We start from the raw sequence: 17,370 nt of genomic DNA on the forward strand, positions 1-17,370 counted from the left end.
ACACTATGACTTTAGATGTTTGCACTTAGCCAAAATTTGGAACATAATTTAGTCCTGGCTGGTTAAAAGAAGCTTATTCGTAACATTACAGCATTCCTCCACAATGCTGTACTTGCCGGGTCTGTCGTCCTGCTGAGGCATGAGGGAATTTCCCATGTAAACTACCTGTACATCCATGGGGTAACAGAGCCCTTGCAGAGGGCACAGAAGACAGGATCCCTGTAACCCTTCCCACAGTAAATCCTGATCCCACTCCCAACAAGTGATGTGTGGGTTCTTTGATTGGTGTGAGGGGAAAAAAATTGACTTGGATTCTTCAGATGACTGAAAGAACAATGTAGCAGGAAGTGAAGAAGCTGAATGCATGTAGATAACCATGATATGCACAAGCCTCTGAAGGCCTTGTCTTCATTCGGAACAAAGTTGTGTTTTTAACTTGAGTTAATTAACTTGAAATAAAATCCTAGTGAAGATCAGGCCATCTGTAATTTTCACACGAGTTGGTAAATCAAGGTAAACCCTAGGCTCCTGCAGAGTTGTGTTATCAGCCTGCAAACTTGTGTGAAAACAAATTGCCTTGTCCTTGGTAGGATTTTACCTCATGTTAATTACCGTGTGCTCACTAATATGGGCTAAGAATTCATGTTTTTTTCCTAGTGAAGACACACCCAAAGAGTCTCACGCACACCTGGGCAAACTGCAAGAAGAATGTAGGTACCAAAATCCCATTAGATTACCATACGTATTCTCTCTAAATTTAGAGGCATGCTCCTGCTCCCTAGAAGTCCATGCCAAAACTCCCACAGATAGCAGTGGATGCAGGATCTGGCCTCAGCTCATTAAATGAGACCCATTCTGTCAATGGATATGAGCACGGGGTTCCCACAGGCACCCCCAGAATCCATCTGTGTATAGTATTTGGTCCCAAGAGTAGCATCTCGTTTTACAATGAGCCTGCTCTGATCCTTCAACAAAGTCACAATCCACCCTTTGTGACATAATCGCTTCCACTGTAGTAAATTCTGATGACAATAATGATCCGATAGTGGCCTTGATAAATAGCATGATCTAAACTGGCAGAAAGGAGAAGTTTAATATAATGCAGACACACAAACAGCTGTGAGCAGATTGGGGAGGCATTAATTGTGACCAAAGCTGTTCATATGCTACTGTATAGACATGTGGGACCCAATCCTGGGAGGCACCAAATGCCTTCAACTCTCATTCAAGTTGTATTCATAGGGACACCATTGAATTCTATAGAAATGGACGGCACTTAGGCTCCTTTAAAAGTCTGAGCCCAAGTCTCATTGAAAGTCAGTGGAACACAGACTCCTAAATGCCTATTTCACTCTTGAAAATGAGACTGAGGCTCCTAAATCAGTTAGACATTGTAACTCTGAGCAGAGCAACATCTACATACCTTTAAAAACCCAGTCCTCTGCTCCTTGAAGTCTTTAAACCACGATTTGAGGACTTCAATAGCTCAGACATAGGTGAGGAGGTTTTCGCAGGAGTGGGTGGGCAAGATTCTGTGGCCTGCGTTGTGCAGGAGGTCGGACTAGATGATCCTAATGGTCCCGTCTGACTTTAATATCTATGAATCTAGCCTGCATGAATGGCACTGAAAATTTCCACTGTTCGGGGAGTCAAACAGAGGGGATTTAGGAGAGACAGTATTCCATTTCTGGGTGGCTGAGTGGACAGGCAGATGTAGTGAAGGATGCATTTTTTTTTCATTCGGGGAACATCACAGTTTAAATCTCCTTAGCTGGTTTTAAATCGAGCCAATAAAAATGTCTCAAACCATTATTTCCTGTGCTGTCAAAATATTATGCTTTGGTGCCCTCTAATGAGAGTGACACAAGTGACCTGTGCAGGGCCATCCTTACGCATACCGCTTATGCGGCTGGGCTGCGTAGGGCACCTGAAAATTTGGGGCACCCTTGGGTCTTAGTGTCCACCTTGCCGCCTCTTCCTATCCCTGGTCCCTATTCTGACCCTTCCTGCTAGCTGCAGCAGCCTGGTGAGTCTTCCTCCAGAGGGGATCTAGTACTTAAAAGTGAAAGTGCCTTCCAGCCTGCCAGATCTATTAGCACAAGATTGAAACTATTAAATAACCTTCCAAATGGTAATGAAGTCATTTAACAGGCATTTGCCAACCCCCAGGTATATACTATCAGTTTCTGAATTTACTGACACAAGCAGTTGTGCATTACTGTAATATTTACTCAGAACATGTTAGTCTACAGGACCTTAGCTTTAAAAATATTTCATTAGTGTTGCAAAAATTACATCTTTAAAAAATCCTTGCATAGATTTTTTTTTTTTTAGATGCACAATCTGAGTATTCATCTTTAGCCTTAAATGCTTGGATCTTCAGACATAGTTTTTAAAATAAATCCTTCAAAAGACCACCCTTATCTAAAATACACATGTGAGCCTGGGCTGAGGCACAGGGGCACCAGTTTAATATTACTGCATAGGGCCCCATAAATCCTAAGAATGGCCCTGGACATGGGATTGGTAAGGCAACATAACATCTGAAGCAGAACGGATGCCTGTGTTCCTAGCGAGACCAGGCTGGGCCACTGGAAGGCTTGGGAAGGATTCCCCATGCTCTACGTAAGTAGAGGAAAAAACTGTGTTCCTAGACCTTGAGGTCTCAGTCAGAATTTAAACTTCACACATCCACAGGACTTCTTAAGAATAGTACAGCTCCTATTAGTCCCCATGTTGGGGGAGGCTGCTTGCTACATGTTTGTGCCATACTGATGTCTAGATTATAGTCTCATGCTAGCTCATAAGATAGATAACATGTTAATGTCTTATCACATAGTTTATTCTCCATGCAACATGCATGTAAATGATTGATTAATAGGACCAGATACATTTTTTGATTTACATTTGGTAAAACATACCAATAGGAGGGGCTGTGGGAATGATGGTTTCGCTGGAGTTTCTGCTATTTCCATGTAGCAATCCGGAGAATCTGTGGAACCAAAAGAAGCTGGTGATGGAACGTACAGAATATGTTGTATATTCCTCAAACTTCCAGAGCGCTAGTCCACTGCCATGTAATCTTCCTCATTCCTCCCATTTGTCACCAACTCTTTTGGCCAAATGTTTCCTCTTCGGAACCTTTTTTTTTTTTTTTTTTTGTTTTGCACTACAGCAAACCCATTTAATTTTCATTTAAAACAAACCCTGGTAAACTAGTAAATCTTTTGAAATTTGCCAATCACTAAACTGTACACAAAATATATTCGTTTTATCTTATAGACAATTCAAGATATAAAGACACGTGAAGCAAAGCTTAAACCATCCCATCGTGACAACATGATAGATCTGTTGACTGGTCAATTGCAAGGGGTGACATCCTTTTCTTTCCTCCTCATGATAACACACTTGAATGTAGAAAATGCTGGCTTTTGGAATGTTGTAGAATATAATACAGTTTTAAAATATAGTGAACTATTTATATATTTTTTTTCCCTGGATGTTTCCCCAACCAGCATAAACTGTACTGGTATAAGCAATCTTCTACCGATATAATTGGGTCCACATTAGGGCTTTCATCGGTATAAATATTCCTGTATAAATCTCATCCTTAACCAACAAGGCTAGACTACTGAAACTTTTAAGAGCAGATCAGGCTTAAAGCTATTTGCTAATCTGTGGCACGGTAGTGCACTATGGTTTAGCACAGAAGGTATTGCTGGAAAAGACAACTCTGTCTGTCCCCTTCTCCCCACTTAAGTTGTTTTTGTCACTATATGTCCTGGTGCTATCACAAACCAGAATTAAGTGTACCCCAATTACTTGCTGGCTGGTCAGTTTCTTTTAAAGTTGTCCCTTCCCCTCCCTCCCTTCCCGCCAGCAACAATGTGAATAGCTAATCTTGCTCCACTTTAAATTCTGTTAAATTAATTGTTGGTATATGTATATGATATCACATGCCTTTCACCACGATTAAGGAAACAATTACTTTCAAGATCCAGATTTGTCACTTGCATGTATGTAACCATATATTGCTTTATACACAGAAAAGCATTTCCACAAGGAACCAATATACTCACCTTTTCATCATCCCACAAGACTGGACTGGGCTGTTGCTACATCTAGGAGATTCCCTGGCATAATAATTCTCATATCCTATTGGAACTACAATGGGATAATTGTTAAAAGCAAGGGTGTAAAGAGGCCGAAGGTACCAATTTTTCCCTTCTACCAGCAATGCAATTGATTTGTTTCCATAGCATGGTGGCTAGTCTTCTAGAGCAGGAGTGGCCAATGGAATTCTGCAGTGTAACCACTCTCCTCTTTAATATATAGGTGCAGACCTGTGAGCTCATCTACACTAGGAAAACTACTGATGACAGATATCAGTAATAGGTACTGCTGAGCTGATGCTTAATACAGTTCTGCTGCAAGTACAGACCCATCCACACCACATTCAGCACCATTTCAATAGTTATGTTCCAATTCTAATCAAGATGAGCTGCTGCCTCAATAATAGGACTTGTGCCATCTTGTCATCCCATCTTTGTTTAAGGAGCAAAAGCTAATCACCCTGCAGCTCTCCGCTACTAACTGGGGATGATGACACAGTCAGCTCTTCTGGGTTTTTTAAATGTATAGGCAGAGATTCAGGAATTCCAGCCACATCTGGGGAATTTTTTGGCCCTACTGTCAGATGCTGTAAAGTAGGTATTTCCTGGTCTCCATTTGTACATAACTATCAGCCTACCTCTCTCGTCCCCAAAGAGAAAGAGAATTTGCTATTGACCCATAAATACTTATTCTTCTTCAAGTAGTGTCCCTATGGGTGCTCCACTTTAGGTGTCTGTGTGCCTCTGCACCTCTGATCGGAGATTTTTGGTAGCAGTGTCCCACTGAGCCCACACATGTGCTCTCCCTCCTTCGGGGTCTGCCTCAAGGCTATTTAGCACTGCACGGGCAAATCCGCATCAGGTCCTTCTCTACCGCCTTTGGCCTCTGAGGGAAGGAGCAGTTGTCCCTTCCTTATCTGTGTCATTAGCATAAGTAGTGTTTGTTTTGTTACCTTTGTTCTCCCGAAAAGTACTCAGGCTAGTGTTTTGTTTTATTCCTTTGGTTTAAAAAGAAAAGAGAAAAAGGAAAAGAACTTCACTTTCCTTCCCTGTCTGGGGGCATTCCCCTCTTCCCCCCCCCCCCCCATCTAGTAGACTCATAATTATTTTCTTTCAGTTTTAAAAAAAAAAAAGTAAAGACGCTGTTCTTCTGCATATTCCTCCCTGCTAGAGCATGACACCCCCTGCCCAGGGGCTTGCCTGGCTCTCTCTGCTCCAAGTGGTGCCTCTCCTGCCAGGAGTCAGTTCCTGTAATGGCCAGACACTCACTGTGCCCGGGAGACCCTCACAGACGTGCTTTATCTGCCACACCTAAAACTGCAGCCTCACAGGAGCTGGGAGCTGAAGTAAAAATTCCTCCTATAGAGAAAACACTTCAGTCTGCAGGGGACTCCCGTGGGTGTTGACCCCGGATCATCCCTGGAGCCTTCACTTCAAAAGGGGTCGAGTGGTGAAGAGGAGAAAGAAGAAGCCACCAGCAGACTCCCCCCAGAAAGGCTCCTCCCAGCAACTGGCCAGCCAGAGGGGTGTTCCCCAGTGCGGCTGTCTTGGCCCCGATCCCCGAGTAGCTGGCCAGCCAGTGGGACTCCCCAGAGCGGCCACTTCGGTCGGACAATACCAGCAGAGGAAGCTCCTGCTGTGAGCTCAGCTGCCGCTTGGCTCTGCTCCGGGTGGGCACCGGAGCTCTGGAAGCTGAAACCTGAGAAGGGGCTTCCTGCTCTGGGCTCTGCCCTGCTCTGAGCTCCGCTCCCGGCACCCCAGAGGGCAGTTACCGTACCATCTCTAAAAGAGCAGCATAGAGAAACCCTTTGGTACCAGATGCAACAAAACTCCCATCTAGGAAGTGTTCTGCCCCTTCCTAGCCATTGATACTGACTACAGACACAGGTGCTCTGATATTCTGGAGACCTGTGGCCTCCGTACCCAGGGAGAGACCATTACCATACTGTCTCTAAAAAAGTGGCACCAACAAACTTTTTGTACTGGGCAAAACTCTCATTTAGGGAGTGCTCTGCCCAACTATCGGTACTGACAATGTACCACGGACCCTCCTCTGTGATACCAAATGAACCCATGGTACTGCATGAGCTCTGGTACCCTGGACACCTGATGACTGGGGAAGAACCACAATCCCCATTACTTGGGACCAGGACCCCGGTATCGAGCGCATCCAGAATCGCTCTTAGCACTGGGCTGTATACTGCCAATACCCCAGTCAGCGGCACCCTTTCCCACTGACGAATCTGACACTGGCCAGGAGGAGATCATTCCCTGGCCCCTCAAGGTGGCCCACCACCACACTACAAGGGTCATCCCCAATTCCATCATGCCAGCTGCTCGTGCCTGCCTTCCTGCCTCTCCCTCCCTAGGCCATATTGTAACTCTTCAGGTACATACACACACACACACAGCACGACTGTCTCTGGTGTCTCTCAGGGAGAGTCCACCAGATGGTTTGCTACAGCCTGGCACCTGAGCCAGGACAAGAGAAAGCTTTTCAGAACAGGAAAGAAGGGGGGGGGGGGAAAACACACCTGAAGAGGAAGCTACCTCTTCAGCACACTTCTCCTCATCTCTCCCAGATGAGACTGTGCTGCCCACCCCTCATAACTAGGTGAAGATTTTAGAACTTTCTGGATTTTATCAAGAGGGTGGCAGACAAGCTGCAGATCCACATCACAAATTGGTGGAAATTCTGCACACTACTTCCCATCTAGAACTGTCCTCCCAATTAATGAGCTGATTCTAGATCCTACCAAAATCATCTGGCAAAGCCAGCCTCCATCACACCAACCAGCAACAGAGTGTAAACAAAAACAATCCTACATCTCTACCCAAAGAGGCAGACTTTGTTTTCAACATCCGCAACCCAACTCCATCATAGTGGATGTGGTTAATGCATGAAGCAGGCAACATAATGCCAAGTCAACTCCATATGATCAGGCTTCGCAAGATGACGTATTTATCGACAACATTACTGTTTAGAGTCATAAATTACCAAACTGTCATGGCCAAAACAATTTTGTTAATCTTGGGGAAACCCAGGATGTTTCTGAAACATTACTGGAAACACAAAAAGAACAGATTCAGACCATTCTTAGAGAAGGTCAGTTAATAGCCAGACTGGTCCGAGAGACACCACTGGATGTAGCTGTTACAGCTGCCCGCCCAGTCTCCATGACAGTGATACTGAGGTGGCTTGTGGGTTTTTGTTTTGTTCGCTACACTTCTCTAGATTGCCCAAAGAGCTACAGACTTCCAATTTGAAGGGCCAAACTCTTTGAAGAGAAGACAGATTTTTCTCTCCATCTCCTGAAGGATTCTTGGACCACACTACACTCCTTAGGAATCTACACTGTGGAACAGAGAGAAGATGTACCTCTCAACCACACCACAGATCACAATCTTCTCAATACTCACCATCTCTGTGCTCTTTTGAGCCACAGTGTAAGAGTCCCAGGGCTCAAAAGTGAGAACAGTCTGCACCCCAGTCCATGACCTCTCAAACTGCCTCTTATAGGCACTTTGATGAGCTGGTAGGGGGCCTGAACAATGATACCTTACAGCATCAGCTGCCATCTATGCACCTGTCACACCACTCAGAAGTCACCTTACCTTACTTCACAGCAGTTAGGTAGAGCAAAGAGTGATTTCTAGCCCTGAACTTACAGGGTGCCTACTTCCATATCTCAATACAACCATCGTACAGGAGATTTCCTACTGCTTACCTTTGGGGCAGGATCATTATAGGTACAGACTGCTCCACACAGGGTAGTCTCCAAGGTTCACTTCATTGTAGTGGCATACTAGCCCCGGTACAGTGACTGGACTTTATCAGCACCAACCTGATGCAGTATAAGCGAGAGTGCTCCTTTCACTACCCACATTCACCACCCTGGGACACATGTCTCCCTAATATGCTGGGGAGCTCACCTACACAGCAACAAGGTTCAGGACAAATGGCCTTCCACAGAAATGACCTTCCATATCACTCTTTTGGGGCTAGAGGCTGTCAGGAGTGCCTGTGCACAAACTCTGCCTTTCATCAAAAACAACACACAACGGTTATGATGGACTTAATGTGACCTGTATGTTTTGTATAAACTGCCAAGGAGCTGCCAGATCTCCCTCCCTCTGCAAGACAGCATTCAACCTTTGAATTGATGCACCCATCACAATGTGCTCATCTCAGCTGTCTGTCTACAAGGGACACAGAACAGGACAACCAACAGTCTCAGTTGGAATTTTCTCACGACAATGAGTGTATACTGAATTCACAGGTGCTTCAAAATATAGCCACCCTTTGGGGAAACATTCACTGGCAGTTGCCCTCACCTTCCCAGCGGACAGGGCCCACTTTTAGGTCTTTTCCCAGTTTCCTACCCTATCCAAGATTCTGTTGAAAATTCAATGAACCAAAGCGAGAGTTATTGTGATTGCCCCTCTTGACTATGACAAGTCTGGCTCCCTTACCTGACGCAGATGGCAATATGCCCTCCTGTTCCTCTGAAGTCAGCCCATTCCTCACCCACTCTCTCAAAACAACGGGCTGACCCTTCACCCCAACCCATGGGTCCTCCACCTCCAGGCTTGCATCTTTCTTTGTTCCAAGGCTTAGAAGCAGAATGCTCTGACAAGCTGAAACACATGTTGCAACACAGCCACAAGTTGACCACTCCACATACCTATCTACAGAATGGAAACAACTCCAAGTTTGTACTATTCCAGACGGACAGACCCAACCTCATCTTTCCTCCCTCTGATTTTGTACTACATTTTAAACTCTCCCTCAGCTTCCTTAAGGTACATCTCATGGCGAACATGGCTTCCCACTTGGAGTCTGCTCAACCACTAATGCGTAGACTCTTTAAGGTCATTGGGACTCTCTTCCCCCATGTGACACCACCCGCTCCAGCCTGGGACTTTAATCTAGTTCTCGGGGCTCAGACTAGACCTCCCTCCGAGTCCAGGGCAACTTATTCTCTCTGATACCTGTCCATGACGACAGCATTTCTAATTGCCATCACCTCAGCTAGGCACATAGGAGTAACAGCGGCCCTGATGGCACACCCATCATTCACAGCCTTTGTCTTAAAAAAAACAAAAACAACCCACCACCGCTCTAAGGACATATCCCAAGTTTCACCCTATTTTTTCTGCACTTTCCGTATGAATCAACAGATCCATCTCCCTGTTTTTTCCCAAAACCACATTGTGACAACTGGGAGACAATTGTGCATATGCTAGATATTAGAAGGACATTAGCATTCTACTTGGACAGGACTAAGGACTTCAGGAAATCCCCTAAATTCTTCCTTTCATCCACAGAAAGATTGAAAAGCTCTGTGATATCTCCTCAGAGATTATCCAAATGGGTCTCTAGTTGCATTAATCACTTAACAAGGGCACAACTTGCTTCTGTCCATACGCATTCCGTGAGATCAGTTCCTACCTCAATCACATTCCATAGGGATGCCCCTATCTCCTCAATCTATAGAGCAATGATTGGGGCCTCTGTCCATACTTTCGCAGAACATTATGCGATCACTGAAGATTTGGCTGCTGACACCATCTTCGACTCCACAATATTCTCTGTAGTAAAAGACTCTGCTCCGAAGTCACCTAAAGTGGAGCACCCATAGGGACACTACTCGAAGAAGAAGAGGAAGTTACTCACCTTGTGATGGAAATGATGGTTCTTCGAGATGTGTGTCCCTATGGGTGCTCCACAACCCGCCCTCCTCCCCTCTACTTCAGAGTTCTCTATAGGGCTCTGTGGTAGAGAAGGAAGTGAGGGGAGTTTGCTCGTGCAGTGCTAAATAGCCTGGAGGCAGACCACAAGGGAAGGAGAGCACATGCGTGGACTCAACAGGACACTGCTACCAAAAATCTCTGATTAGAGGTGCAGGGGCACACAGACACCTAAAGTGGAGCACCCATAGGGACACACATCTCCAAGAACCATCATTACTGCACAAGGTGAGTAACTTCCTTTTCATTCCCCCTTACTTCTCACTGTCCACCAGGGGGCTAGTTAGGGCTCAGACTGAGAACATTTCAAGGTCTAGCTTCTTTAAAAAAAAAAATAAAAAAATTATGGCCTGCTTTTTTTTCCCCCCAGACCTGCTGCATGCTCTCAGCTCCTGCTGGAGTCAGTTGTGGTCCGTAATTAGGGTGTTCCTTAACTGTGTTGAAAGGTGTCCCTCTTTCACCTCTGTAAACTGTTACCTCACAAGACTTCACACTCACAACTCACATCTGAGTTAGTTTGAAAAGAGAATGTTTATTTTTAACAGCGAAGTCCTCGTCTCTGCAATGGGGTTACCTGTAAAAAGAAAAGGAGTACTAGTGGCACCTTAGAGACTAACCAATTTATTTGAGCATAAGCTTTCGTGAGCTACAGCGCACTTCATCGGATGCATCTGATGAAGTGCGCTGTAGCTCACGAAAGCTTATGCTCAAATAAATTGGTTAGTCTCTAAGGTGCCACTAGTACTCCTTTTCTTTTTGCGAATACAGACTAACATGGCTGCTACTCTGAAGCCTGAGGTTACCTGTGGTTCTCTTATATAACATCATGCATGTGGTCGCCTCTGTGTCTTGTACTTTAAAATACTACAGCTTGCAGGCCGGAAACTTGCAACAAGCTATGCTGAGAAGTAATGAGCCACAACAGAGGGTGAAGAGTACCATTCATACTAAGAAACTGCTGACATGTAGAGGTAAAGAAACATGCCTCTGTGCCTCTCTGCCTCTCTGTGTCTCTTTTCTCTATAATGTTTAAAGGAGGTCTGAAATCTTTTTAGATATAGATATAGATATATATGTAGAGAGAGAGAGAGACTCTCTCTCTCTCTACATCAGGGGTAGGCAAACTACGGCCCACAGGCCACATCTGGCTCTCCAGCTGGTTTAATCCAGCCCTTGAGCTCCTGCTGGGGAGCAGGGTCGGAGGCCACTCTGTGTGCTTGGCGAGGCTTGTAGAAGCAGCAGCATGTCCCCCTTCCGGCTCCGAAGCTTACGGGCAGACAGGGGGCTGCGTGGGCTGCCTCCACCCCAAGCACCACCCCTGCAGCTCCCATTGGCCGCGAACTGCGACTAATGGGAGTTGCAGGGGCAGCGCCTGCAGACGGGGCAGTGCACAGAACAGCCTGGCTGCACCTCCTCATAGGAGCCAGAGGGGGGACATGCCACTGCTTCCAGGAGCTGCTTCAGGTAAGCACCACCCGGAGCCTGCACCTCTGACCCCCTCCCCTACCCCAGCTCTGATCCTTCTCCTGCACCCCAACCCCGTGCCCCAGCCCGGAGCCCCTTCCTGCACCCTGAACTCCTCATTTCTGGCCCCACCCCAGGCCCTGCACCCCCAGTCAGAGCCCTCACCCCCCCCCCCCCCGTGCCCCAACCCCCTGCTCCAGCCCTGATTTCCCCCTCCCACCCTCCAAACCCCTTGGTCCTAACCTGGAGCACCCTCCTACACCCAAATCCCTCATCCCCAGCCCCCACCCCAGAGCCTGCACCTCCAGCTGGAGTCCTCCCCCTCACCTGCTCCTGCACCCCAACCCCAATTTTGTGATCATTCATGGCCCACCCATACCCATTTCCATACCCAGATGTGGCCCTCAGGCCAAAAAGTTTGCCCACCCCGATCTACACTGTTCTTCATAGAAGACTGACAGCTGGAAAGCTTATTCATCAGAGATACTAACACCAGCCAAACCTAACTGAGAGGGGAAGCTTAATTTTACTCAGGGCTTGTCTAAACACAAAAGTTGTAACAGTTTAACCTATACCAGTGTAGATAAAGTGGTACAACACTTTTTGTGCTGAGTCTGTACAGTACCTAGCACAATGGAATCCTGGTGCACAACTAGAGCATCTAGGTGCTATGATAATAAAATAAATATCAATAATAAAAGTGTGCACAGTTATAGCAGTGTAAATATACCACTATAGCTTGTTTCCCTATGGGAAGAGGAATAAGCTACAGTAGAACCTCCGAGTTACAAACACCTTGGGAATGGAGGTTGTTTGTAACTCTGAAATGTTCGTAACTCTGAACAAAATTATGATCTTTCAAAAGCTTATAACTGAATACGGACTTAATACAGCTTTGAAACTTTATTATGCAGAAGAAAAACGCTGCTTTCCCCTTTATATTTTTAGTAGGATTGTTCCATTTTACAACTGCTGTCAGTTCCACTCCACATGTCCTCACCAAAGTCCTGATCCAACGCTCATTGAAATCAATGGCAAGACTCCCTTAGACTTCAGTGGGTGTCGGTGGGCACCCCCCCCCGCCCGAGTTGTAGGACTTATCTATATTCTGGCTCTCTCCAGCTGAGGAAATCTTCCAATGTCTTTGATGATAGGATCTAGCGATGTGCCTCTTCAAAGCCTTCCATAAACACCATCTATTTAAGCTGCCTACTTTCCTTGTGAGGTCCGTACGTATTATTCCCATTTTACAGAGGGGAGAGAACGAGGAACAGAAATTTAAGTGACTTTCCAAGGCCACAATTAGAGAGGCAGCATTTCTGTCATGGGGACTCTACTTCTAATTGGTAACAAGGCCAAAAAAAACCTTTGAGGTTTATTACCTGGTGGATCTGTTCCTGTCATTTTATTCTTAATGAAGTAATCCATGTCTGATTCTACGTTACAGTTCTCCAGGCTCAGTCGAACCTCTTCATACATCTGCAAAACAGAAAAGAAGGATTTTAAGTTTCAGCTTTTTGTGATGAGCTCTTAACACAGAATCCTCCACTAGTATTTCTCTCCATCTTAAAGGGACACTGTCCATTTTAATCACGTTGTGTATATAAACAGCTTTCTCTACTTATGCTGTGGACAACACCTTAGAATATGAGGAAGTTGGGAGACCAGGTTTAAAAGCTTCTAAACCCTGGTACTAAAGTGTTCTTTTAATCCACTGGAAAGAGGTATCACAAGAACCAATGATTGGAAGTTAAAGCCAGACAAACTAAAACTAGAAAGAAGATAAATGTTTTTAACAGTGAGAATGATTAGAACAAAGGAAGTGGTGGAATCTCCATCTTGAAGTCTTCAAATCAAGGCTGGTTGCCTTTTGAGAAGGAAGGCTTGAGCTCAGTAACTTGTGCTGACTAAATACAGGGGTAACTGGGCCTGTGTTAGAAAGGGGTCAGACTAGATCATCACACGGTCCCTTCTGGCCTTGAAATCTGTTAATCAGTTTCAGCAATTTGTTATTTCCAAAGAACCAGGTCTCCCCCACTGAAGTCAGTAGAGCTCTGCGGCTGTGCAGACCTGTGTAGGATTACACCCAGATGGATGCGGGAGTGGGGGAGGAAAAGATTACTGATTTTTCCCACACTCTTAAGAAAACTGTATAATGCAAAAAAAATTCCACGGGACATGCCTGAAATTTCTCATCCAAAAAACTCATGGGAGCAGGAGAAGAGAGGAGACAGTAGTTTGATGGATCACACGCATGTAAAGATTTTCATTATTAAAATGGAAGTAGTCAATTTTTCCCTATATAAAAGGAATAACAATAAAAAAATCCTTATTTAAAGCTGACTTGGAGATTTGAGATTCTACCCCATAGCTTGGGGAGAGGGGACAGAAGCTTGGTGGCACCAAGTTTGCTATAGAATCTCAGAGTCTGTGCCGGCCTAAATATTCATTTTTAATTCAGTGGGGAGGGCAAACCTGGCTGGTAGTTTCTTGCCCTGGCCAAGTGTGGTAAGATGGACATCACCATTGCTGGAGTCATTTGATGAGTGTGGAGAGGGGTGAACCAGTATGGGGGCTTTAGAGGACATATTTTTGTCCATGCACAAGGACTGGGATTTCTTGGGGAAAAGTTTGTACCTCATCATCCTTCACACACTGCATGGACAGCTGGTTACAGTGAACCCAAAGGGAGTTCCGGAGGATGGTGATACGATCACATTCCTGGAGCTGAAAGGCCTAAATCCAAAAGAAGAGATGTCAAGCATCATGGTAATTATTATTATTTATTATGTGTAATGCGGTAGCACCAAGAAGCCGAAGTCATGGATCAGGATCCCACTGTGCAATGTTTGTACACCTGCAACCTTTCTGAAACACGCTACAGTCAGGATGCACTATCAACTATAGAAAATAATCTTAAAATAAATCTACTTTTACGTTTAGTCACTCAAATTGCAAACAGCACGAGAGGTTTTTACCTTTTCTAAATTCACTCTGAGTATCTTTCCCAGACCTGAACACGAGCTCTGTGTGAGCTCAGAAGGTTGTCTCTTTCATCAACAGAAGTTAGTCCAATAGAAAATATTATCTCACCTTTCACTAAATTAAGGATTGTTATCCCTTTTGACCCAAGTGGCTAGCTAAATATTCAGGGTCTTATAAGTTGCAAGTTGGGAAGAAGAAACTGATGGTGGCATTAGATACCTTAATGATGCAGTCCTGTTTCCCTAAACACAAGAGGAACGAAACAGGAGATAATATCCTTGCTCCAAACCTCTTTTAGCCAGCACCCAGCCCAAAAGGCCCCTCTCTCGTCTGTTCCAGGACCACACATACTGTGCTTGATTAGGCTGTGTTTGACTTTCTGCTCCTTCTCTGAGCTGGTCAATACTACACAAGCTTTGCTGGCATAGCTATGCCAGCAGAGTTCCCTAGTGGAGGTGCAGCATAAACCGTCAGAAGAAGTTCTGATGAGATATACACACCACCTCCCTGAATGATACTAGCTAAGCAGACAGAAGCACTCTTTGTCGTCATAGTTGCGTGTACTCCATGGGTTTCAGCTGCATAGCTATACCAGCAAAACTTTGTAGTGCAGACTATGGCCATGTCTACACTACCGGCTAAATCAGCACCACTGCAATCAATACAGTGGTGTCGATTTAGTGGGTCTGGTAAAAACACACTAAGCCAATGGGAGAGCACTCTCCCGTCGACATCTGTACTCCACCTCCCTAAGAGGCAGAAGCTATGTCAACAGGAGAGCATCTCCCGCCAACATAGCGCCATGAAGACACCCCTGTAAGTCGATCTAAGTTATGTTGACTTCAGTTATGTAACTTACATAACTGAACTGGCATAACTTGGATTGATTTACAGCATTAGTGTAAACTAGCCCTAAGCCTCTATGGTTGTTTCTGTGCTGTCTTGCGTGTGTCTCTGTCACATGTACCCCTTACCCAAAACAATATCCAGCAAACCTCTCTACCCATATAGCTCAAATTCCTGAATGGCCTTTGTGGCATTACACCCCATATTCTTCATTGTAATATTATTATGATGTATGTTGTGCAAGATGGGTCATGTGAGGTATCATTGAAAAGGTCATGATTATGATTATCCTATTTGTATGTAGGTGGTATTTTTGTATCTGAAGTTATGAATATTGTCTATTGCATCTATTACAAATGTGTTTACACCTGGGGAATGCCCACTAGACAGAATGCAATCAGTCTAGATGGCTAGCTGGGAAGGGCCACTAGGGAGAACAATAGGTCTTAGAAGATGCTAATCTCCCACGAGGGAACCTTCCTGGGGACACTGAAAACAGCCTCTGAGTCATGGCTGCAGTGGCCCTACAGAGACATGTGACCAAGTCACCTGGTACTGGACTCCATCATAATGCCAGTGTTTTTCCACTAGCTGGGGGTGGAAATCACACTGGAAGACAAAGGGTTGCTGCCTATGCTAAAACTATTTAAGGCAGGGAGTGACATTGTGGTTCGTTCTTCACTGACTCCCCACCCAAGAAAGAAGGCTGCTGGAAACACCTGAGAAACAAAAAGACTGAGTTGGGGGAGAAGAGCTGAACCCAGGCTAGAGGCTAGAGCCTGTGAAAGGAATAACTGGAGTTTTAAGCTGCAAGCAAGTGGAGCTTGCCTTCAAGAATCTCTACAATCTGCTTAAAACAACATTTAGGGTGAGAATTTGCTACACATATCCAATTTCTTTGGTATATTAAGCTTAGTTGGTGTGTGTTTTATTTGCTAGGTAATCTGTTTTGATCTGTTTGCTTTCCTTTATAATCACTTAAAATCTATCTTTATGTAGTTAATAAACTTGGTTTTTTTGGTCTAAAATCAGTGTGTGTGGAAATCATAATTTGGGGCAGAAAGCTGTGTATATTCCTCTCCACACTGAGGGAGGGGGTGAATTTCATGAGCTTGCGCTGCACAGAATTCTGTCCAGTGCAAGATGGTATAATTTTGGGTTTACCCTCTAGAGGAGGGTGTGCACTTGAGTACTGGGCAGTTCCTCAGCTGAGCCTTCCCACGCAGAGCTGATCTCAGCATCTGTGTGAAGCTGCAGCTGGATATGTCCCAACCTTTATGTGTGCTGGTAAAGTGCATTCGAAAGCCTGAGGGAGGGCTTGGCAGGTATGCACAGCAATACAGTGTAAAAGGATCCCAGGTGAGCTCAGTGCTACCCCAGTTCCAGATGGCACCCTGAGGTGGGGGGACCCATCACAGCCTTAGGTGTGCCTTTGGTGTGGGCAGTGTCACATGCCTATATTTTGATTTGGAGACTGCTGTTATTTCACAAAGGAGCTTAACTGTTCCCGCTATCTTTAATGAAGGGTAGTGGGTTACACTCACAAGCTTCAAGAAAGTTTAACCCAACCTTTAACAATATGTTTCCCTGTAAAAAAATAAAGGGGGAAAGAGGAGAAGGGGACAGCACTGTGATTTGAATAGCAAATGATCCCAAGGATTTAGAACCCAGAATCCTGTTGTAACAGGAGCTGGGGGGAACAAGCTTTTTGGATTTATAATACAGGTAATCCCCGAATGGAAAGCTTTGGGAAAATACTCTATGTAGAAACTGTTGGATTCATGCATTGTTGTTTCTAAGACTATTTGTGTAGTAGAACAGAGTTTTTGTTTCTTCAGAATTCACTTGCTCCTCTCTTCCTCTGCTTGAAATACTAATACTTTAGCAGAGCTATTGTTGGGGGGTGGGGTGGCTTTTGGTGTGAATTCAAGAGGAGAAATGGGCAGGTGAATTTTTTAAAACTATTTTTACAGCAGTCAGAAATAAAATTGATCTCCAAGCTGAAGTGTTCTTCTAAATAGAATGTGCTTATCTGTTTTCCGTAAGGTGTGGAAAGCTCGAACTCTTCTAGCCATCTGCTCCCCTCTTCTTTTGTTACTATTTGCATCCATACAACCACAAAAGTACATGCAATGTTTTACAAAATATTGAGCAAGATACATTCCCTGTCTTCTAAAGATCTCATCATGTAAGAAATAAGGAATGGCACAAC

At 44.9% G+C, this 17,370-nt stretch overlaps 1 protein-coding gene across 2 annotated transcripts in view; it reads right to left on the reverse strand.

The window, feature by feature from the left end:
* Window positions 1–17,370, reverse strand: part of PSTPIP1 (proline-serine-threonine phosphatase interacting protein 1) — a 96,601-nt gene that overhangs the window by 10,233 nt on the left and 68,998 nt on the right. Inside the window, exons 10-13 of one of the 2 annotated variants that reach the window (XM_048867935.2) lie at window positions 13,965–14,063; window positions 12,710–12,806; window positions 4,080–4,164; window positions 2,922–2,992 (exon numbers count right to left, since the gene is read on the reverse strand). In XM_048867935.2, the coding sequence (XP_048723892.1) occupies window positions 2,922–2,992; window positions 4,080–4,164; window positions 12,710–12,806; window positions 13,965–14,063 (352 nt within the window). The remainder of the gene's footprint in view (window positions 1–2,921; window positions 2,993–4,079; window positions 4,165–12,709; window positions 12,807–13,964; window positions 14,064–17,370) is intronic. The other variant, XM_048867937.2, reaches the window with a different exon arrangement.

The sequence above is a fragment of the Caretta caretta genome, chromosome 10 (genome assembly GCF_965140235.1).
Source record: "Caretta caretta isolate rCarCar2 chromosome 10, rCarCar1.hap1, whole genome shotgun sequence".
Lineage (NCBI taxonomy): Eukaryota > Metazoa > Chordata > Testudines > Cheloniidae > Caretta > Caretta caretta.